Source organism: Schistocerca americana, chromosome 5 (assembly GCF_021461395.2).
Source record: "Schistocerca americana isolate TAMUIC-IGC-003095 chromosome 5, iqSchAmer2.1, whole genome shotgun sequence".
Classification (NCBI taxonomy): Eukaryota; Metazoa; Arthropoda; class Insecta; order Orthoptera; family Acrididae; genus Schistocerca; species Schistocerca americana.
The window spans coordinates 588389108-588414130 of record NC_060123.1 but is presented as its reverse complement, the minus strand read 5'-3'; the positions used below and the strand labels follow the sequence as shown (position 1 = coordinate 588414130).

General features: G+C 44.6%; 1 protein-coding gene across 1 annotated transcript in view; it reads left to right on the top strand.

The window, feature by feature from the left end:
* Positions 1 to 22773, top strand: part of LOC124616067 (probable cytochrome P450 6a14) — a 57891-nt gene extending 35118 nt beyond the window's left edge. Inside the window, exons 5-8 of the mRNA XM_047144302.1 lie at positions 12078 to 12265; positions 16887 to 17108; positions 19994 to 20245; positions 22324 to 22773. Coding sequence (XP_047000258.1) covers positions 12078 to 12265; positions 16887 to 17108; positions 19994 to 20245; positions 22324 to 22496 — 835 coding nt within the window. The 3' untranslated portion in view covers positions 22497 to 22773. The remainder of the gene's footprint in view (positions 1 to 12077; positions 12266 to 16886; positions 17109 to 19993; positions 20246 to 22323) is intronic.
* The last annotated feature ends 2250 nt before the right edge of the window (positions 22774 to 25023 follow it).

Sequence of the window (25023 nt, the reverse complement as noted above, 5' to 3'; positions counted from 1 at the left end):
ATCGTGCGCAAGCCCCGCGCCCAGAAACCATGGAACATAGTACGCCTGTTATCACCGACGCCATTGAGCCGACTCGGCCAGCGCTGCCACCTCTCGCCGATGTCAAACCTGTCGGACACCTTTCATGGGCGGATGACACGGATTTCCCACCTCCATCTGATGCGGAAATGAGATCTGTTTCTCCGTTAGACCAAAACTAAAATGGGGGAAGTTTCTACGGCGAATCCTGCGACTTCTATGGACTTCCAGCATCCACCACAACAATCTTCACCAGCTACGACCCTATCAGCAGCACGGATCTCCCATCAGGCGTACCGAATAGCTACTATCAATACTAATAATATCAGCTCCCACGCTAAACTTCAACTGCTCCGTGACACGCTACGAGCAGCGGACATCGACGTCGCCCTGTTACAAGAACTGAGGACAGCAACTTGGACTGGGTGTTATGGATATGAGACGTACGCCGCCCCTGCAGCTATGGAACACACAGGCGCAGCCATCCTCCTCCGAGAAGGAATTGCAGTTTCCGATGTCGCATACCTCCCAACAGCGCGAGGGGTGGCCATAACAGTTGACGGACTCAAAATCATAAATCTCTACGCCCCATCGGGCACTGATAAACGGAGGGATCGCTCCCAGTTCTACGCAGAAGATATCACGCCTTTATTCCTCGGTCGATACGATCATCTCACCGTAGGTGGAGATTTCAACTGTGTTTTCGAGCGCACAGACCAATACCCCCATTTCACCACATGTCCCGAACTTCGCTTCCTCGTCCGCCGCCTTCGTCTCCTCGACACTTGGCGAGTGGTACACGGCGACCGCCCGGGGTATACACACATCACGAGCCACTCCGCCAGCCGACTTGATAGAATATACATCTCTCACGCTCTAAAATCAGTTCTCCTCGACGCGGAACGTTGGACGTCGGATCATGACATCTATATCTGTACCATGAACCTACGTCGACAATCTATATGGCGCAGTGCAGGACCTTGGAAACTCAATGTCGCGCTACTACGGGACCCTGAATGTCGACAACAGGTCACCGACACGTGGCACACCTGTGTTCACCGCATTATGCGTTACGAGACCACACTGCAGTGGTGGTTGCTGTGCGCCAAACCGGCCATCCGACGCACATTGACACACTATGGCAGAGCCAAAGCCAGGTGGAATCACCATACAACTGATTTCTACTATAGCGCTCTACGTGAACTCATGGATCATCCTCCATCCCCGGATCGCCTCAAAGAAGCTCAACGCATCAAGGCAAAGATTTTATCCTTGACCAGATGCCGTCTAGAGGGAGCCATTGTACGAGCCCGCAGCCAAGACAGAATTAATGGTGAAGAACCTTCTATGCATCATATTGTTCAAAATGTTCGTCGACGCCGACAGGCTTTAATGGCAACTTTAGACTTACCTGATGGACGACGGCTGACTTCGCAAGCTACCATTGCAGATGCATTCACAACGCACTATAGACTTTTCTATCAAGAAGTACCTGCCGGTGCAGAGCCCATTGCTGAGGTTGCCCATGAGACACTTGGTACTCTAAACGCAGCAGCTGCAACCCTCCTGACTGCTGAAGTGACCACCGACGACGTCCAAGGCGCTGTGGCCAAGGGGTCTCTGAATCGATCTCCCGGCCCGGATGGTTTACCTCTCGAATTTTACAGAACCTTCCAAGATTTGATGATGCCACGATGGAGGGACATGTACTGGGAACTTTTGTCCGGCGCGGCGAACCCGCCAGCAATGTTCATGGAAGGCTTACTTGTACCAGTCCCGAAACCCGCAGGAGGAACGCGACTCGACAGTTATCGGCCAATCACGTTACTCAATTCGGACTTCAAGATTTTCACACGCCTTCTGGCAGTGCGACTCAAACATGTCTTACGGGACATTGTTTCCCACGAACAAACATCCTTAGGCGGCGATCGTAATATACAGACGGCCCTCAGTGAATATCGAGATGTGATCGCTGTGGCAACACACTCGCGACTGCCAGGCGCTTTAATCTCCATCGACTTCAAACAAGCGTTTGACCGCGTCAATCATGCATTCCTCAACGCAGTGATGGACCGAATGGCAATTCCCCCGACGTTCACGCAAGTGATTATGCGGCTCCTTCGTGGAGCAACGTCCAGACTTCTCGTCAACGGCTGACTTACAGAACCTATACGGATTGAACGCTCAGTACGGCAGGGTTGCCCTTTGTCGACGGTACTTTATGCCATTGCGATGGAACCACTCATTTGCGGATTACGGCGACGTTTGACAGGTATTCCACTCCGGGATCATATGTTCCGCTGCCGAGCTTACGCGGACGACTTGGCCCTCGTCGTACGTTCAGCGGCTGAAGTACAAGCTGCGATGCAGTGGATTACCCGTTACAGTGCAGGGGCAGGGAGCGCTATGAACGTGGCAAAATCATGCGCCATGAAGATCGGCCGCGGCCTTCCCGCAGACAGCGTAGTTCCATTTCAACTGGTGGACACCATTCGTTGTCTCGGATTGGTGTACACGCGAGACATTCGCCGCACCTCGGCGATCAATTTTCGGGCGCTGCTGCAACGCATCCGGGCCAACATACAAAATCACATACTACGCCCGCTGAATATGTGCCAGAGAGTCACCTTCGTCAATACCCATCTGGCAGCTCGGATACCCCATATAGCGCAGATTCTGCCCATCACTGCGACATTGGCGGCCAGGTTACAGGCGGCATTCGGCTATTTCATTTGTTCTGGACACATCTTCAAAGTCCAGTATGAAGCTCTCACCTTACCGAAGCGGGATGGTGGCCTCGATCTGGTTAATGTGAGAGCCAGGACAACGGCACTTTACACCAATACTATGCTCCGGTTATGGAAAAGCCAAAATGCTAGTTTTACTGGAATGTTGACCACCGAGCTCGCGCCTGTTTCGAGACGCCCACCGACGTCTTTGGCACACATCCCACCTCCGATGTCACATATCGGCCGTTTCTTTTTGGAGTACAGCTACATATGCACCGAGCTCCCCAGGACCAGGAAGACGACCATCCGCGACATCTACCGCCTTCTCCGAAAGTCTCCACCCCGCAACCCCGTCGAAACACGTCACCCCCAGGTTTCATGGCCTACAGTTTGGAAAACGATCCACCAACCATATCACACCACTGACACCACCTCTATGTGGTACCTTCTCGTCAACGGCAAGTATACTACAAGACAGAAACTGCATCGCATCGCACTAGTGGACTCACCCCTGTGCCTCAAGTGCAATGTCGAAGATACAGATTTACATCGTTTTGAGTGTGGGCCAGCAGCAGCTGTCTGGACCCTCGTACAGAAGATTGTGGCTTTCTACCTCCGAGTACCACCACATCACGTTTCTCCTACCATGATGATATATCCCGACACGACATACTTTCCGTCGGCTAAGTGGCACGCCATCACATGGATCAGTGGCATGGCTGTCAACTACCTCTTCCGGGACGACATCGTCGATCCGGCGGACTTTTGGACACGCCTCCAAGTACATCACCACACCCTTCGCCGGCATCCACACTATCGGGCCACTTTCGCGAACTATTTACAGAGCATTTTCACCAACCCGCCTCAAAGCTGGAATCTCAACGAACCGTGCCAGCCAAGGCTGGACGATCCCACGTTCCCCTTCAATGGTCAATGATAGAATGCATTTTGTTCTGCTGGCGCGCCAAAGTGGAGCATGGCGCGGAAAGTATTCCTATATTATTTCAGTTCTCTTTTCTCCTCCTCTTCTAAATTTTTTTTCTCCTTACACACGTTTATCCTTTTCACACATAGCTCTCTATCTGCAGCCTATTTGTTTTCTTTCTCTTGTGCTCCCCCCCCCCCCCCACCCAAAAAAAAAAAAAAAAAAAAAACAAAACAAAAATTGCTGCCGATGGTGAGACTGTACACTCATTTATGTTAACAAAAACCATACAAATACAAAAGAAGGCCGTTTCGGAAATATGGCTACCTTTTATGTTCTACGTTTTCAAAGGATATTGTGTTATTTATGAAGAACGTCGTGTTTTATTTTCATACCCAAGAGGTTTTTATTTGTTTTCTTAAAAAAAAAAAAAAAAAAAAAAGTTGGTAGAGCACTTGCCCGCGAAAGGTAAAGGTCTCGAGTTCGAGTCTCGGTCGGGCACACAGTTTTAATCTGCCCGGAAGTTTCATATCAGCGCACACTCCGCTGCAGAGTGAAAAATCTCATTCTGGTATATTAATACAATCTTACCACAAGCAGGTGCAGATCATCACGGGAAATTCATTGGAATCAGTGTTTGGGCATACCGGAAGGAAAGCAAAAGTGGTAGATTTCATTCTTCTAGTATACTCGTAAATCGCTTGATGCAAGAAGTGAGCTTAATATACTGCCAGACTCACCACTATGAGAAACATCAGTTGTTGGCCTTTTGCTTTCATCGGAGATTAGGCAGTTTCTGTCAAGGCATTTTATCAAATATTATCCACGGAAAGAATATTTCAACAACCACTTTTCCGTACCATGGCGATTAACTGAATTTGCTTTTCAAATATCGAGTTCTAAGTGAGGTATATTTTGGAAGCCAACAGAAACTTCACCAGAATTTGCTGATGGTACTGTGAAATGTATTAGTTCTCCACAACACTATCATCGACCTAGAAAGATCCCTGAGTGTCGATAAGTACAATACAGTAGAAATCAAGCGTTCTATGCATGGCAATTATCACACAGGATGAAACTTAAATAGAGCTTCAGATGAAGCTGTCAAAATAAGACTGTTTTGAAGACTTTTTCTCACACAATCAAAAATAATTTCGAGTGTTTATCAGCTGTGCTACTGCAAATTTATTATCGCATGTCGTTTTAAGACAACGAAAGAAATAAGAAATTACGGAAATGTGTGTGCTTGTAATTTGTAATTCTGCTGGCATTCATCAGGAAACTTGTTCAAAATGAATCAGTTGTGATGATAGCTGTTTCACTGGTCCCATAAAGAATAAGGAATGAAAACAGCTGCTAATAAGGCTTCTGGTGATACCACTTTCTCAACAATACAACGAAAGAAACGCAAGTGCAAGCAACAGCACTGACTGCTACTTGCAACAACAGCTTACTGCTGCCCAGCGAGGGCTATTCCGATAAAAGTATTGCTGGCTGCGCTCGCATTACGTCACCCGGCAAAAAGCCGAACCTGCGTCAGACAGCGCGCATTACAAAAGCAGTGTTGTCGTTTTGTAAATGAATTACCAACTTTTCAGGCACGTTAGAGACACATATACATACACATACACTCAAAACTAAACCTAAAAAAATACGTAACTAACATACACTCCTGGAAATTGAAATAAGAACACCGTGAATTCATTGTCCCAGGAAGGGGAAACTTTATTGACACATTCCTGGGGTCAGATACATCACATGATCACACTGACAGAACCACAGGCACATAGACACAGGCAACAGAGCATGCACAATGTCGGCACTAGTACAGTGTATATCCACCTTTCGCAGCAATGCAGGCTGCTATTCTCCCATGGAGACGATCGTAGAGATGCTGGATGTAGTCCTGTGGAACGGCTTGCCATGCCATTTCCACCTGGCGCCTCAGTTGGACCAGCGTTCGTGCTGGACGTGCAGACCGCGTGAGACGACGCTTCATCCAGTCCCAAAAATGCTCAATGGGGGACAGATCCGGAGATCTTGCTGGCCAGGGTAGTTGACTTACACCTTCTAGAGCACGTTGGGTGGCACGGGATACATGCGGACGTGCATTGTCCTGTTGGAACAGCAAGTTCCCTTGCCGGTCTAGGAATGGTAGAACGATGGGTTCGATGACGGTTTGGATGTACCGTGCAGTATTCAGTGTCCCCTCGACGATCACCAGTGGTGTACGGCCAGTGTAGGAGATCGCTCCCCACACCATGATGCCGGGTGTTGGCCCTGTGTGCCTCGGTCGTACGCAGTCCTGATTGTGGCGCTCACCTGCACGGCGCCAAACACGCATACGACCATCATTGACACCAAGGCAGAAGTGACGACACGTCTCCATTCGTCCCTCCATTCACGCCCTTCGCGACACCACTGGAGGCGGGCTGCACGATGTTGGGGCGTGAGCGGAAGACGGCCTAACGGTGTGCGGGACCGTAGCCCAGCTTCATGGAGACGGTTGCGAATGGTCCTCGCCGATACCCCAGGAGCAACAGTGTCCCTAATTTGCTGGGAAGTGGCGGTGCGGTCCCCTACGGCACTGCGTAGGATCCTACGGTCTTGGCGTGCATCCGTGCGTCGCTGCGGTCCGGTCCCAGGTCGACGGGCACGTGCACCTTCCGCCGACCACTGGCGACAACATCGATGTACTGTGGAGACCTCACGCCCCACGTGTTGAGCAATTCGGCGGTACGTCCACCCGGCCTCCCGCATGCCCACTATACGCCCTCGCTCAAAGTCCGTCAACTGCACATACGGTTCACGTCCACGCTGTCGCGGCATGCTACCAGTGTTAAAGACTGCGATGGAGCTCCGTATGCCAAGGCAAACTGGCTGACACTGACGGCGGCGGTGCACAAATTCTGCGCAGCTAGCGTCATTCGACGGCCAACACCGCGGTTCCTGGTGTGTCCGCTGTGCCGTGCGTGTGATCATTGCTTGTACAGCCCTCTCGCAGTGTCCGGAGCAAGTATGGTGGGTCTGACACACCGGTGTCAATGTGTTCTTTTTTCCATTTCCAGGAGTGTAGTTCGGCATAGGAGGTAATAAAGAATGCGTAAAACAAACTTACCACCATTCCGTAATTTTCAAGTGCATTGATCAGCTGTAGTTACAGACGACTAGTGGCTCTTCACTTCTTACATGGGTTAGATGCCGTCCACATGGGATTGTTCCTTGTGCCACTCTTCTTTCTTGCTTCTACTAGTCTTTCTTTATTTAAATGCCTGAAACATATAAAAGTTCGCGTTCTATCATACAAACTAATCATGTTTTCGTGTACATGAGGAAACTCTGTTTTGATAATCGAAGTTAAACTTTTTGTTACGTTGTTACATTTCGAAATTTTCACTAAAAATAACTCATTTGAGAAGATAAAACTTAACGAATTAGTACCTTAATCTAATTGATCAGTATAACACAGCAGCTTGCTTACCTCATTGTCAGGTTCAGTGCAGTTTTCAGCAGTACATAAACCTCCGTGCCGGTTGGGTAAATGTTGAGATGGAACTGCATCTGCTTTAAGTTTCTTCTTTTGCGGCAACTCCAGGAGTTCGTTCTTTAAATACCGCTCGTAATCCTCAGGAAGAAAATGAATGGAGCAGATACGGACATTAATAACATTAATTTCGTCAGTTCAAATGGTTCAAATGGCTCTGAGCACTATGGGACAACTGCGGTGGTCATCAGTCCCCTAGAACTTAGAACTACTTAAACCTAACTAACCTAAGGACATCACACACATCCATGCCTGAGGCAGGATTCGAGCCTGCGACCATTGCGGTCGCGCGGTTCCAGACTGTAGCGCCTAGAACCGCTCGGCCACACCGGCTGGCGCTTCGTCAGTTCGCTTGCACCGAGATATCCATTCTCTTTGTAGGGAATTCTTGGGAAAACGATGATACACTATACCACTAGTCATAGTTCCATAATTTTTACAGTTTGCATCTGCACAGTTACTCTTATTTCTATTCATAATTCGGTCCTCTCGCAACACGCGCCAGTAATAAACCAAGCCCCTACCACGCCGTAGCGGAGAAGCGAGGCAACTTTCCCCCAATTGAAGTAGCTGATCGCCGCCATTTGCAGGGATGAATCCTAGTACTGGGGTTGTGATTTGAAGTATATGAGACGCAACAAGAGCAAATTGAAGCACAAATTAAACACATGTTTGTTTAAATAATACGGAGTATTCGAGTCTATTTTAAAAGTATACTTAAACGAATGAAGTTTCCTAATTGCCGAAATACGTCTGCATAGAGACGCGAAATTTAAGAATGTAAGGCTCTTTCCTGACAAGGTGGAGCGAGTTTACATCGAGTTATTTGCATTAGATAATTACATGAAACTTTTAAAGTAGCAGACAGTACGATTATATTTGCCCCTAAGTCCTTTGCCATTGCAATATTAGTGGAAAGTCCATCACAAGTAACGGCTAACACACTGACATTTACACATACAACATTGTTATGGCCATCTCCAATAACATGTCACTGTGAGTAGCGTTAATGAGCGAGATTACTGTATCGTTTACTAAGTTTGTAGCTTTTAGTTCTTCTAAAATATTTGCTAATTTGCAAATCTTCTGCGTCTGTCTTTTGCTCTTTTTGTTCACTGTATTTAACTTAGTCTTATATTGCACAACTTTTGCTTCCTTCCTTTTTTCAATTTTTTCGAACTTTTCCTTCAGCTTACTTGGACTTGATGGTGAATAATTGTGGTCTCCAGTGTAACCAGAAACGTGCACATCGACACACACGTTTTCTGCTGTCTCAACATTTCTTGGCTTTGGCTTTGGAGGTTTCCTTGCCTTGGTAACCAGGAAAAGGAACGTTCAAAATTATACACACTGGCAGTATTTCCACACTATTTAACCTGGGCCTACATTGCACGATTTCCAGGACACTATGGATTGAGATGAAGGGCAACAAAACGGGGCGTAGAATATCGTCGACGTACCGCTGTGCTGTACGGATGCCGCGGATGACAACAAAACGGGTCCTGCTATGAAAAGAAATGGCACTTCAGACCATTTACAAATGATTTGGAAATCCAGATACTGTCGGTATAGCATCGTCCTTCAGTTGACGTCTATTTACATAATTTTCCATGTAACAATTCTCTTCAAAATGATTTCCTGTCGGTTGGAAGTTCTCTCTCCGAGTAGCAACTATCCATTTCCGATTTAGAAAATCATTTGTAAGGGGAAACTTAAACAAAAACAAACGCTCATGATGTATTATTTCTCCATGAAAATACTATATACAAGTAATAGACAGTAACAAACAACCAGAAATGACTGTCCTGTGAAATGTAACATTGTTTCCGTCTTCGTCTTTGCTTCCATTCTTACTGTTACAATTAAAACTACCACACGAACGAACCATGTTTACGCACTGTTTCCCTGCAAATGGCGGCTTCTAACACGTTCAATGTGGGGACGCGGCACTAGCGCCAATGCGCGGTCTAGTTTTTATTTAGTAAGTCTATGTAATAAACACACTGCTGCTGTACTCAGTGCTCTCTGCCCAGTGACGTCACAGCGCGAAGGGTACTGTGGGTAAATTGTTAGCGGACACTGCCGGAATGGCCTACCTTATATGTCTAGCTACCTTGACTGCTGCCTTTGTTGCCACTAACGGCGCCGGAGTCACTCGAATGCCCTGATGGCAAGTGTCAGAAACAAGCATGTCTAACTTGCTCAGCGCCGCTCTGCCTGCAGCGCCACTATAATCACGAGCACTGAACAGCACTGGTTTGTGTCGCCAGCGCTGCTCGGCTCGCCACATGGCGCTGTTCTGTTCCTGCCACGCTGCTCCACTACAGATGCGGCCCTGGCCATCCTCAAGAGCGAACATATACTCACGCCGTTCTTCGTCTATAGGAACTGCTTTTTTGTACTGAAAATAAGCTCACACACGGATGAAATTTTAATCGACTTATTCCACAGTTAGTGAACTGCTGGATTATCATTTTGGTAGCTTTATAGCCAAGGTATTGATGGTGTAACGTACTCCGATTCCGTCAGTGCAGGTACATGACGCGTTGCGAGATGCAATTGTACTATAGCCTAGTGTCGGGTGAGATGTGCCACCTCCAACAAGAATCATAATCCCCAGCAACCACAGTAGTTAGTTGTGCCTACATCACTGACGCGCCTTTATAAACCGAAGCCAGCAGTCGCTGTCGGAGGAGAATAGATACCATTAACACGAAAGTCATTGTGTAGGCTTGGTATAGCTGTATTCTACAGAAATTATAATTAACCTCTGTATGATGCTCGATTTATTACCACATAGCGCGGCCGCAGCAGTTCCAAGAACAAAACACACAGAAAAAAATAAACTAGTACAATCCACAATAGCCGTTAACTATGGGCGAGACTACAAAGTGAACTAAGCTCTCGCTATACCAAAACAGTGAATATGTTGCAATGTTAGATTGTCCATCAGGCTTGGTCATCTTCGCCTAGAGCGCACATGTTCCACTGGTTCAATTCCAAAACGCTACTAGCAAACTGTACATCAAAACATGAATCGTTCTCTTTAGAGCCGCAGAATGTTTACTCACGGGTTTCTTTAGTAAACACGAGAGCATTACAGAGATGCTCTTCAAACTCCATTGGTAGGCGCTACAGAACAGTCATTGTGCATCACTGAGAGGTCTGCTGAGCTGCAGGCTCGTTTCATGCAGCTCTCTGTGCCTTCACGTCTTCAGGGAAAGTAACGGCTGTAGTTTTCCACTGCTTTCAGACGGCAATTATTACTATACTTCGATTTTTCTTAAGAAGGGTGGTTCCTCATAACCTCATTTGCGCCGTTCAGATGTCGAACTGCACACAGTGCAGCTCTCGCAGAACATGTAAATTTACCACTGGCTTGTAAAGCAAGAACGACCACTCGTGACGGGCGAGACTCAGCTCGGCAATAAAACGCATGGGGGCGCTGCTGTAGACTCAACTTCCAGGAGTAATAGATCGAGAACTGAAAGTCGCCCGCAGAAATGGGTCTTAACACCAGTGCAGACTGGCAGTCCAAGCAAACAAGTGATCAGGCCAAAGTCTGACAGCCCATCGTGGCCCTCTCCCCATGCCCTCTCACCGCACTTCTCGCGTCGCTGTGCATGTCGGGAGTTTTTTTTTTGGTTGATATTTGGTTTGTGGGGCGCTCAACTGCTTGGTTATCAGCACCCATACAAATTCCCAACCTTTCCACTGTCCAGTCCCGCCACTTTCCCGAATGATGATGAAATGATGAGGACAACGGAAGCACCAAGTCCCAGGGCGGACAGAATCCCCTACCAGGCCAGGAATCTAACTCGAATCCAGGCGGGGTAATGTGTCAGCCGGCCGGTGTGGCCGTGCGATTCTAGGCGCTTCAGTCTGGAACCGTGTGACCGCTACGGTCGCAGGTTCGACTCCTGCCTCGTTCATGGATGTGTGTGATGTCCTTAGGTTAGTTAGGTTTAAGTAGTTCTAAGTTCTAGGGGACTGATGACCACAGAAGTTAAGTCCCACAGTGCTCATAGCCATTTTTTGATAATGTGTCTTCAAAACTGTCTGGCAGATTGAGTCTGTGTGCTGAACAGGCGTTCAAACTTGAAATTTCACTTCTGAGAGTACTGGTCCAGCAAGCCGTACTGGAGAGCGTCTGTGAATTAGAGAATATTGCCGGAAGTGAAGTCATTGGGGCGGCCTGTGAGTAGTATGTAGCTCAGGTGGTAAAAGCATTGCCTGGGAAGACGATGATCAGTGTTGAAGTCCTGGTCTTGCACACAGTTTTAATCTGCCAGGACGTTTCGCAAAAGCACGCAGTGCGCTAGAAAGTGAAAGATTCTTGCTGGAGTAATGGAGTTTGTCTCTGAAAGAGTATAGTGACTAGTGTACCTCACGCTGCAGGTTGCCACAGTTTGAACAGATCCGTGCATCTCCCTGTATTAACCTCTGGTAAACAATGAGACGTAGCAGCTCTTGGGACACGTTGCCATGACAGCGCTGTATGGCGGTAAATGTTTTCCCCGAGTGCGAGGCGGCCGTACATTAGTGGCGCCGCACTTTTGTCCATCGTTGTCTACGTCAAACGCTTGTAAGACGTGGCAACAATGAACGTTTTTGTCCGATCATTGCCACTATGCGGAAGCAAACAACCTCGCCATTCTACCCTATTGCTCTTTCTCTGTCGCTCTTGCTGCTCTCAGACGAGCCTTCACGCGTGACTCACACCACAGAAATATACAGTCAGAGGCATGTGGACTATTTGCTGTTCATATGTTGTAATCTCATAGTCACTCTAGGAAACCTGATCAGTTATTTAGTGATGACGAGTAGGTCCTTAACTGGAACTCGTTTACTATTTCCGCAGGATGAAAAGTAGTTCTTCACTCGTCTCGGAGTACTTCCGCAGCATGGTGAGAGAGACAGTGAAGTACAGGGAGGAGAACAACATAACGAGGAACGACTTCTTGCAACTGATGATCCAACTGAAGAACAAGGGAAGCGTCGACGGCAGCAAGGGTGGAGAGCTGAAGGATGCGGAAGCAGATGTCTGGAGTAAGTAACGACTTCTGTTTGTTCATTTATTCAGTCTATTGTACCTCTATGTGCTGCAGTGCAAACAAATGTTGGAGCATTGGGTTGACATTGACGAAGAAGAAATATTTTTGCTTTGACCTGGGAAGTTTGTCCAGTTCTCACACTTTCTTTTATACAACATTTCCGTCATTCTACTTTGGTAACTACTCAGTGCAAAGCACAACCGAGCGGAAGAAATATATACAAATGGGCGTTGGCAGAAATTTTTCCAGCGGAGTCAGGGCTCTAAAATTGCCATTTTCTTATATAAAACATTTGGTCAGTTTCGAGACATGGCATTAACTAAAATTTATAGATGACACAAAAAACTTCTTATATCCTAGGGACTGAATTCTGTACTCCAGATTTCAGGGAGGAGAAAAGGAGGGGGGAGGGGTGGTTACATGCCCCCTGTTGCCTGTTGCCTCCCCTCCCCCCCTCTTGCGGACGTCTACGTACATACATGGAAAATTTGATACCCCAAAGAAGCAACATGTCTGACTGCATCCTGTACAGATTGAGCTGAGGAATGTCATTGAGAAACATACTTCCTAGAATAGCTTCCCGTGATGGATCGTGGTCATAGCCTCCCATAAACTAGTCAGGAATATTCCGTAGTATGCTCCTGTGACAATGTGTCGTTATGAGCGTAGCCTGTTAGCACCACGTCATGGCAGTCCCAGACAATCAGCATGACCTTGCCTATTGAGAGTTAGCTTTCCGCCTTCTTCTGCGATGATAAATCCACACGTTTCCACTGCGTTGTTTGCTCTTTTGTATTGGAGTCACAGTGATACACACAGCACCTGTTCATGGTGATTAGGTGAGACGAGGCCTCTACTTTTCTACTGCTGCTGTTTGGAGGGTTTTTTATTTCTATTTATTTTTTAATGAGTGTGAACTTCTCAGCCACCACTGCAGCCATCTTCTGCTCTCGCACGCCTATAGAGTAGAAAGCATGGTTCGCATTTGCACGTGAGCGCAAAGTCTTTTACTTCGCATCAGGTTTTTTTTTGTGCTGACCTAATTTTCACAGACAGCTAGCTTCACTTACCATGCGCTTTGACGAGAGAATTGGTGTTCGTTCATACTTTTCCAGGATCACTCTTTAACTCTTTAATTTTTTCGCAGTCATTGGAAATTTTCATGGTGCAGTTTTATATTGTTTCTTTCATGTATCCATCCACCTGTGCCGAGGCTATAATACATATTTTTAATCCCTTGTTCACTTAATAATTGGGTGTATTCCTGATTCGGTGGGTGATACATTTTTGATGTCTTTTAGTACTAGGTTTGACTATTACAGTGACTATTGGTTTCCTTTTATAATCTGATGGCTCTTGTTATCAATATGTCAGTGTGAAGTGCGGTACCCATACTTTCATGCTTAACTGGACCACTCCTAGTAATTTTCATTAAGTAAGCGACTTTGTTTTCTTTTTATTCGCGTGAACTTGTGGTGAGCTTCTATCACTCTAGTAACTTAGCTACACTGAAGAGCCAAAGAAACTGGTACATTTGCCTAATATCGTGTAGGGCCCCCGCGAGCACGCAGAAATGGCACAACACGATTTGGCATGGACTCAACTAACGTCTGAAATAGTGCTGGAGGGAATTGACGCCATGAATCCTAGAGGGTGGTTCATAAATCAGTGAGACTACGTGGAGGTGGAGATCTCTTCTGAAGAGCACATTGCAAGGTATCCCAGATATGCTCAATAATGTTCATGCCCGGGGAGTTTGATGGGCGGCGGAAGTGTTTAAACTCAGAAGAGTGTTCCTGTAGCCACTCTGTAGCCATTCTGGAAGTATGGCGTGTCGCATTGCCCTGCTGGAATAGCCCAAGTCCGTCGGAATGCACAATGGACATGAATGGATGCAGATGATCAGACAAGATACTTACATACGTGTCACCTGTCGGAGTGGTATCTAGACGTACCAGAGGTCACATATCACTCCAACTGCACACGCCCCACGCAATTACAGCTCGAATAGTTCCCTGTTGACATGGAGAGACCATGGATTCATGAGGTCGTCTCCGTACCCGTACGCGTCCATCTGCTTGGTACAATTTGCAACGAGACTCGTCCGACCGGGCAACACGTTTGCAGTCATCAGCAGTCCCATGTCGGTGTTGACGGGCGCAGATCAGGTGTAAAGCTTTGTCTCGTGCAGTCATCAAGGGTACACGAGTAGGCCTTCGACTTCGAAAGCCCATATCGACGATTTTTCGATGAATGGTTCGCACGCTGACACTTGTTTATGGCCCAGCACTGAAATCTGGTGCACTTTGCAGAAGGGTTGTACGTTGTCACGTTGAACGATTCTCTTCAGTCGTCCTTGGTCCCGTTCTTGCAAAATCTTTTTCCAGCCGCAGCGAAGCCGGAGATTTGATGTTTCACCGGATTGCTCAAATTCACGGTACACTCCTGAAACGGTGCTACGGAAAATCCCCACTTCATCGCTGCCTCGGAGTTGCTGTGTCCCATCGCTCGTGCGCCAACTATAAAACCACGCTCAGACACACATAAATCTTAATAGCCTGCCGTTGTAGCAGCAGTAACTGAACTAACAACCGCACCAGTCACTTGTTGTCTTATATAGGCGTTGTCGACCGCAGCGCCGTATTCTTCCTGTTTACATATCTCTGTATTTGAATACGCATACCTATAGCAGTTTCTTTGGCGCTTCGGTGTATAATTCACTGCCGCTGTGATTGCAGACAGTTCAGGTCGCCCTTTACAAGATAAGCATAAATCACTTTTCTATTGGCGGCACAATTTGCAGATGCTCACCCACATGACATTACGATGAATGCTACATAAGTAAACATTGCGAGGCCCAGACATGTGTTTGTCATAAGGAATGTTCCATTCCCAACGTAAAGCACAATAAATTACACGTCAACATAACTAATCCTGAGATAACAAAAAAAAAAAAGAACTATAAAAATAAGACGATCGAAACTTATTCACTTTCACTATCAGTCTGTTATTGCCCATTTTGCTTTTCAAGGGAATTACCCAGAAGTTAAATGAGGCCTTTACTTACTACTTTTGCTACATTGTTGCAAGTCCGACCTATATAACTGTATTCGATCGTTATTGCACGATTGTAAGGACTAAAAAGTCTACCTATTACGCCTCCAAGACATTACTCTAACTGGTCAAGTTACCCATCTAACTAAACGACTCGTAACTCTCGTGTTCATATTTTCACTTAAACACACAATAAGAGGCGAGGAAAAATCTTACATATAAACACAGAAATTTTAAAAAGATAGGTATGCTACACAGTAGCTTATCATATTACATATGTTACATAAGAAACATAATCCGCCCACGGTAGCTGAGTGGTCAGCGCGACAGACTGTCAATCCTAACAGCCCGGGTTCGATTCCCAGCTGGGTCGGAGATTTTCTCCGCTCAGGGACTGGGTGTTGTGTTGTCCTAATCATCATCATCATTTCATCCCCATCAACGCGCTAGTCGCCGAAGTGGCGTCAAATCGAAAGACTACCAGACGAGAGGCCCTCGTCACACGCCATTATTATAAGAAATATATATTCAGTTACGCTACACAATAGCTTATAAAACTGTGAAATTGATGAGGTTACCCCGCATTACTCCATTGTAGCCAAACACCTGTTGCAACGGTGCAAGGCCACACCAGTAGTGAACATCATTAATGATACAAAACTCACCAAGTGGTAAAAAATAAAATGCATAACCAGACGAGTACTCGAATGCACAAATACACTTTCAGTCAGCCAGCAATGAAGTTTTGAACTCATAGTCCCATAGTAGGACGTACATTAAATCAAAAGTAATATTGCATACACTCAGTTGAATAAATGAAATTTGCAGACGGAACATCAGTAGAGACCCCGACACCCCTCTGTCACATGTAAATGGTCCTCCAAACGACATCTAAAAATTTGTTTAACAGCAAACTTCGTAATTATATCTATTCATATGTGTATGTAACACAAGAAACAGTTCCAATCATTAATGTCAAAGATTGCAGAAAGATATAATTAAAATAAAAGTTTCTCATTAGTATATCTTTATTGTTTACTAATTATCTATAATTAATATGAAAGTTGATCAGTATTAACAAACTTAACAGACATAGCTTCTATTTCCCTCTAATGCGTCACAAGAAAAAATGATAACTACTACTCTCGTGTTACTAAAACATCCGAAGTTCGCTACTTTATATCCAGAGAAAAAGGAAGTCACCTGTGAAACACAGTCATCTTGTAAAAGAATTATGAGAAGTAAGCATGTATGATGTGGACGCGAGGCAGTTCATCCATTAATCAACAGATATGACATAATCGATCCCGTCATACGTGCCTGAAGGTGAAGTCTTGTGGTTTCTAAATCGATTGCAATTAAAGTGGATAAAACAGCTACAGATGTTCGGACATGGAAATATAAAAGGGAGTGCACAGTAGTTCCTTTCTGATGTGAACAGTTCAGCAGCAGAGCAGACGTCCACACATGTTACAAGAGTTCATAAATATTACACTCATACTTTGGTTCTGGAAACGTTTACAATTAGGGGGACAAACGTAAAACTTGCCATTCTCTTTCAGAGTTATCGATCGACGACGTCGCAGCCCAGGCGTTCGTGTTCTTCATCGCGGGTTTCGAGACCTCGTCAACCACCATGAGCTTCGCCCTTCACGAGCTAGCTCACCACCCAGACATCCAAGCGCGTCTGCAGGACGAGATTGACTCAGTCCTTAAGCAGCACGATGGCCAAGTCACCTACGAAGCAATCAACAGTATGTCCTACCTCGACAAAGTAGTCGCAGGTATGTATGAGCGTTTATGTTCTCTCAAAAGTTCGTCATAATTTAAATGTGCTGCAGAGCTGTGAATAATTCCACATTTTATGTCATCATAAACTAAAGGCTATGCATTGTCGATTTAGCCACGTTCCTCTCTCCATTGTCTTCCTCCTCAATTCTTCATACGATTTTATCCCAATATCTTCTTTGATGTTATTAAAATACGTTGCTCTTTGCCTGCCTCTTGGTTTTTTCCCTAAAACTTTTCCTTCAAATACATTCTTTAGGAACTGGTTGTGTCTCATGATGTGCCCTACCAAGTACTTAGCTTAACCACATACATAGAAGCTGGGTTCCAACAAACATTTATAACAGCAGTGGCTTTTATTGATCTTACAGCTGCCTATGACACAGTATGGAAGAAATTTCTCGCACGTGCTGTAATTGCCGAACCTTAATGTGTCTCAAAAACAACGTGTTATCTGAGAGACACTTCCAAGTAGCGCTCGCCAGTCGATTAAGCAGACAGAAGAATCTCAATAATAGTTTTCCTCATGGTACTGTTTTGGCACCAGTTCTGTTGGACTCAGGAATATCTGATCTCTCTGGAACGGAGTTGAGGAAGTTTATTCATGCTTACGTTCAGGCTTTGGCCACTCAATAGAGAAGTCTTGAAGCTTGTGAAGAGATACTCTCTGCACACCTAATTACAGTGCAAGAATATTTCAAACAGTGGAGATTAACATCATATAGAACGAAGACGGGAGTTAGCTTTTCTCTTTCTTAACAAAGATCAATGTAAAGCTAAATGTCACCATTAACGGTCGAATCCTCCACCACCAACTTCCCAAAATATTTCTGAGCAACTCTTGAGGGAACCTCGTACTACAAGAACGACATAGAAAACACCGAAGGAGAGCTGAGATTGTGCAATAGCCTCGTGCAGGCACTGAGTGGTACCTCATGGGACGATAGAACATTACTATGTTATCTCTTAGAACTTGTTAGTCTACTGCTGTATACTGTGTTCCATTGTGGGTTAATAATCCACATGTGAAAAAAAAAAATCGACGAATTCAGTAATGAGGGCAGTAGTAGGTTTTATCAGATCTAGTCCTCTTCACTAATTACCAACTCTAAGCCACAGTGCACCACCAAATATTCGCTGTCAGATTGCTCTTTTCAAGGATATTAAGCATTTCGATGGGAGCAGGAAACTATTGTTCCTCTATCTTACTAAACTTAGTTTCTAACCAGACATTAACACTGCTAACCACAATCTAGTGTACAATTAATTTGCTAGTAAATTTCGAACATGTATATCAACCGTTAGAAAACATTTACACCTAAATGAAATGTAGAATCGTTTATTACAGCGCCGTCTAAAGCGAATGAAAAAAAATGGATTGATAAAATCGTTCGTATTTTTGGGCGTACAATCAGAACATGCAGTAAAAATGGGGGACACCAACTTGAAAGTACTGTTACAAAGTTGACCCCGCCTACGCAGAAGGGGTGGTCAGGAGGTGGCCAGTTGTAGTACAGAAGATGTTCCCCCTTTAGCAACATTCACTTTTCATCTACAACATTTTTTTCTACGATACGACGTTTTCGAGATAGTTGTCTCAAGCTAAAACAAACACACTGTAAGCTAATGGTATCCAAGATGCCTACAGCACACATATCGAAGAAGAGGACGAGATGTGACTGTTCTAAAATTGCAGAAGAACTCGAAGGTTCAAATGGGCACGAGAGAAACGTGATACGTTCACTAGGATATGTAACATGTTAACGACAGGGCCATGTACATCCCATTGAGACCTCCAACAATTAAGCTTTCCTCATGTGTGGTATTAAAGTCGTTATTTTCTTATCAGTGTTATACACGATAGTTACAGGAATGTTGACAGATTGCTTGATAATTTGGTAAACGGGCAGTATCTTGTCTCAGCGATCCAGGGATGTAAGCTCAAGTTGCAGAGTTTCATTTCTTCGTGTCGCTAATGTCTGAAACTTTGGCTCATAATTTACAGCAATCTGTTTTAGGCTATTTTTGAAATTTATTTGCAACTGCGGAATCTTTCTGACATCAGCTGCATTAGGTACGAAGATAGTACCGTACGATGACACACGAAAATTTCTGCCTGACCGGAACTCGAACCCAGATTTCCTTCTTCTCGTGAGTGATCACTATCTAAGCACGCTTCCAGGCTCAATCTTCCATATCTCATACTGTCTACGATTTCATCGGTCGCAACTTTACTTGGATTCCCGCCACAGTGTTTCAAGGAGACAAACGCATTCAACATTAGTATCATGGTCGTAATTTTGGCCACCGAGGCTTGTATACCTATCTCAAACAGTGTCTGAAGAAACAGAGACTGCTGACGATCTTGTAGCTGTACTAAATTATTAAATTTATTTGAAATTTTAAAATTTTTGGTACAGTTGCAAGATCGTCAACAACGTCTATTTCGTCAGACATTGCTAAAAATTAGTATTAGAAGCTTTGTTAGGCAAAATTACATTCGTGATATTAACGTTGAATGCCTTTATCTCCTTAAAACCCTGTGGCCGGAATCCTAGTAAAGTTAACAGCGAGCGATGGGCTCGTAGACAGCGTGAGATATGGAAGTTTGGGACGATCGTGGAAGCGTGCTTGGACAGGAAAAGTCTTTAAGGCGACCGCTCGCGACAAACGGGAAATCCGGGTTCGAGTCCCGAGCCCAAAAATTTTTCAAGTCTCACAAATGAGATGTCTTCGTACCTAAAGCAGATAATGTCAACAACATTCCTCAATCGCGAACGAATGTTATGAACTTACCACAGCTGCAATATCACCACCAGTTTCAGTTTCTTCAGACACTGATAAAAATAAGTGCTAATTTACTGTGTTGTTTCTGTTACAGAGACCCTGAGATTATATCCGCCAATTGGAGGGCTGACCAGGGAATGTAATGCTGAGTACAAGATCCCTGACAGCGAGGTAGTCCTGGACAAAGGAATCTCTGTCACGATACCTGTGTACGACCTGCACCACGACCCCCAGTTTTACCCGGACCCTGAGCGCTTCGACCCCGAGAGGTTCTCTGAGGAGCAGAAGGCCCAGAGACACCCCTACGTCTACCTGCCGTTCGGAGAGGGCCCACGCAACTGCATAGGTGGGTCCCGTAACAGGCTGCACTCAGCAACCTGACGGCAGTTCACTGAATCCTAACTCCGTGACGCCATCCAAAAATTAGAGATACACGACACACAAACGATTCCGTTGTCATATTGCGTCACAATATGTGCCAGAGGGAGAAAGACGTCTTACACCGAAAGGAACGACATTTGGAATTTTCCTTGCCCTGTCATGTTCACTTGATCTGTAGACGAGAAAATATCCATGGAAAGGGTAGACGGAATACGTTTAAGAAATCAGAGGAAATTTACAACTGTGGGGGCTACGCGTTATGCGAACATGTCACCAGTGGGGAATCTGAATCCATGCGTCTACTTTAGTCGCAGCACCAGCTGGCGGCACTTCTACGCTGTGGCAGCGAAACTCCCATACCTCACGTCACGGTTCTCGCTGTTACCTACTGGTGGGTCCTGCAGTTACAAGTCAGTCTCACCCAGTATTACTGTACTGCGTTTCCCTGGTCGATGACCACTTTTTTTACTGGTTCGGAATAGTCTGTCTGAGATAGACCCAACCACCTCTCACTCTGGTCCAGTTTTGTAATCAATATTTAATTTGAGGACCCATTTGTAGAAAAACATGTATTTAAGCCGCCCTTCGTCTCTTTCACGTGTTGATCTGTGTTTGGAATACTGAAGAAGCTTTCAAAGGACGCTTTTATCTTCGCACAAAATTTTCCTTTCAATATTTTTTGTTAACTCCAGATTAATGCCATGATCCTCGCTACATGTGCATACGATTCCCTAGCAGATCTGGTTATTCACTCCGAAGCTTAATTTGTTACACCGTAAATCCGAATAAATTCTATTATTTCCGATTGTATCATACAGCATGACTGTTCCTGAAACAGATTTTCACTCTGCAGCGGAGTGTGCGCTGATATGAAACTTCCTGTCAGATTAAAACTGTGTGCCGGACCGAGACTCAAAATCGGGACCTTTGCCTTTCGCGGGCAAGCGCTCTACCAACTGAGGTACCCAAGCACGACTCACGCCCCGTCATCACAGCTTTACTTCTGCCAGTACCTCGTCTCCTACCTTCCAAACATTCGCAGGGGAGCTTCTGTAAAGTTTGGAAGGTAGGAGACGAGGTACTTGCAGAAGTAAAGCTGTGAGGACGGGGCGTGAGTCGTGCTTGGGTAGCTCAGTTCGTAGAGCACTTGCCCGCGAAAGGCAGAGGTCCCGATTTCGAGTCCCGGTTCGGCACACAGTTTTAATCTGCCAGGAAGTTTCATGACTGTTCCTGTTTCGTATTTCTTTAAGGTTTAACCGTTTTTCTCCATTATTCTTTCTCTCGTCTCGACCCGCCCAGAGAGCGGCGCGCCTTAGTACGCCGTTGCAGGGAATCAAGGAGACGCGTCGCTCAAGAATCAAACCGCCCGGTGAATTAACGACGAAGGCCGGTGTGTCGGCACTTCCCCACGACCGACTAGCTGAATACCGGGCTGCCTTAATGTAAAAGGCGAAACGCACCTGAACCATAAATAAACGTAAATTGCAGCTAGGAAAAGGCATTACAGTTTATAAAAAACAAAGTGAAGACAGTATTTCTATATTGGATTTCCTCTGACTAGCCTAATAATTTCTTCAGGAAATCGAATATTTCACCGTTTCAAAAATATATTTCACCACTTTCAGCCACTTGTGCAATGCAGCGAAAACAGGATTACGATATAATTGATACTCGATTTAGCACAGAGACACATTTGAATCGATTCTTTTCTATCTTTAAAAATACATACGAGTACATAGAAGCATACATATACAGGGTGGTCCATTGATAGTGACTGGGCCAAATATCTAACGAAATAAGCATCAAACGAAAAAACTACAAAGAACGAAACTCGTCTAGCTTGAAGGGGGAAACCAGATGGCGCTATGGTTGGCCCGCTAGATGGCGCTGCCATAGGTCAAACGGATATCAAATGCGTTTTTTTTTTTTAAATAGGAACTCCCATTTTTATTACATATTCGTGTAGTACGTAAAGAAATATGAATGTTTTAGTTGGACCACTTTTTCGCTTTGTGATAGATTAATATTTTCTAATTGTTCCAGGTATGCGATTTGGATTATTACAAACGAAGGTCGGCCTTACGAACATACTCTCAAACTATAAGGCAGAACCATGTGAGAAGACCGTTCGTCATTTGTCCTTTGAACCCAGATCTATCATCCTCACACCGGAAAGTGGTATACAGCTGAGATTGAGCAAGAGAAACAAAGTATAGTGCTTGTTACGTATTATTGGATGCTTTATAAAAGACAATGCCTTAAAATTATTATAATTGTAGCTGAAGTAATAGAGATATTGTACCTGGTTCATTGTTTGTGCTGAAGATATCCACCTGCTGGTAACAGTTCCCATATTTTCCACAACTTAATGGGCAGAAGCCATTTACAGTGAGTGTCGTCGCTTAATGTGCCTGTATAGCACTGGCAGTAAGTGTTCTATATAAAACATGGCATGTAGAAATTCAACGGCATTTTCCTTCACAATCCGTACAACGGACAGTGAATATAGGTGCGACTATTTGTAATTATACCTAAGCTTAATTAGAATAAAACACTGTTGCATGATATTTGTGTATGGTATCATAATTGTTTAGACCGTACGTCTAAGGAAGAATTCTCCTTCAAGCGTGTGTTTTACTTTTCCTTATTCAGACATTAACTAGCTTTTGGTTAGACAATGTACCTCGTAAAAGTAAGGACATTTTGTACATGACATATTGGTAACACGCATTACACTATTACCTTGCAAATTACGTAGTGTCGCAACGTGGAATATAATCACCTACCGACTACAACAAAACATCGATCTGATCAGTGACACCAAAGCAGCACTATTGTCGTGTTATTTGGAACGTTACTGAATCGAACACCATTCCTACATGGCTGTGTAGGCTCTCTAGCTAATAGGTAGAGTTGTGTGTAGAAAAAGCATGCTGACGTCAGCAACCGACATTTTGCGCCCATCGTGCTGCTTGTCATACATTGACCATTCTGGTATATTTAGCCGCTTCTAATAAGCGAGCTCAACAGAATCACTTATTGCTAATTTACAGTACTATCTTGAAACAGAACGTCTTGAATCCTAAACCACAAGAATGTAACCAAATATGCCGATCAGTAGACTGTCTTTTATGACGAGCATAAATCCCCGGGTTTCGTGCTGCTCTCACTCATTAACAGTTTCAGGGATAGATCTCTCAATTCCTGTTACTGCACAGAGCTCAAATAAGTAGTGCTGTAAAGAGTAGTTTTAAACTGATCATCTCAAGTCATCAGAACCAGAAAAGAAAAACTAACATTTGGACGTAAACAAGGTTTTTACGAGGAAAAATCATATGTCGGACAGACAGCTAAACACTGGAGTGGTTTTCGTTAACTTAATGTAAAATAAATTAACTAAAACAAGCCATCTACCTATACACAAACCATGCTCCTCCAGCAGCATCCATTTCATGACAAAATTAATGAAAATTTCTTGTATTTCTGTTTTAGGAATAGATACTGAGACAGGCCATGATTTTAAATTTCGATTGTTGTTTGTAGTTTTATGATGCTAAGGGCCCGAGTTCGATTCCCGGCTGGGTCGGAGATTTTCTCCGCTCAGGGACTGGGTGTTGTGTTGTCCTAATCATCATCATCTCATCCCCATCGACGCGCAAGTCGCCGAAGTGGCGTCAAATCGAAAGACTTGCACCTGGCGAACGGTTTACCTGACGGGAGGCCCTAGTCGCACGACATTTATATTTACATTTTAGTTTTATAATTCTTTGAAATGGGACATGAGGAGGAATAAACTGTTCCGTAAACTTATTCCTCCTCGAGTCCAGTGGGACATATGTTCCACTTAATATAATTTTTGTACTAGGGCTTAGGATATGAAAAAAGAAGAGAGTAGGCACCATTATGTCAAAAAATGTATTTATTTACATTTTTATGAAGATATGGCTGAATAACTGGTGGTACTACGCAATAGCTACATATGAAATTAGTCCTAATCTCTTGCTTCCACGTGCTGCATTGCCGGCGTCGTCTCTTTTGAGTTCCTTGCTGGAAAATGTTTTCCAACTGCGTAGAAGCGTATATCCTCACCATACAAGACGGTATGTATTTGTAGTAAAATAGCAATATAATAAGCCAGTTACAGTTTTGTTAGCTGCTCAGCATCTGAAAATATAAGATCCGTCACAAGTAAAAATAGGGATTGTGCAACATCAATTATATCGTGCCCTGCATCCGTAGCAGAGTACACAGCTGTAATGGGACATGCAGAGCGGTTCAACCAGAGGAGAGAAAGATATGATACTGGCAGAAGGTCACTCAAATGGTGGCTTCGCCTTTTTCATTTTCCTTTGGACATTGCAATGCTAAGACAGTTTCATCATGTATACCTGTAATAATGGAGGATAATGTGGTCAACTTTCATTTCATCTTGTTCTTGTAAGGCAGCTTTCAGCTGGGTGAAATATAAAGAGAAGGAAAACAAACCAGGAGTTTTCGGAGTATGCCGTTTCATATGAAATCAAGGGAAATAAAATATGATTACATCACCGAATAAAATCTATAAATGTAAAAAATTATGTATAAATGTGAACAAAAGGCACAACTAAAAATTCTCTACACACACTGACCATAAGACGAAACTATTAAACGAATTTAAAAGTGTTTTTATAATAGTCAAGTTCACAAAACAATATACCGATATTTCAAGCAAATAATGTGAAAAGACAATAATGCGCTTATATA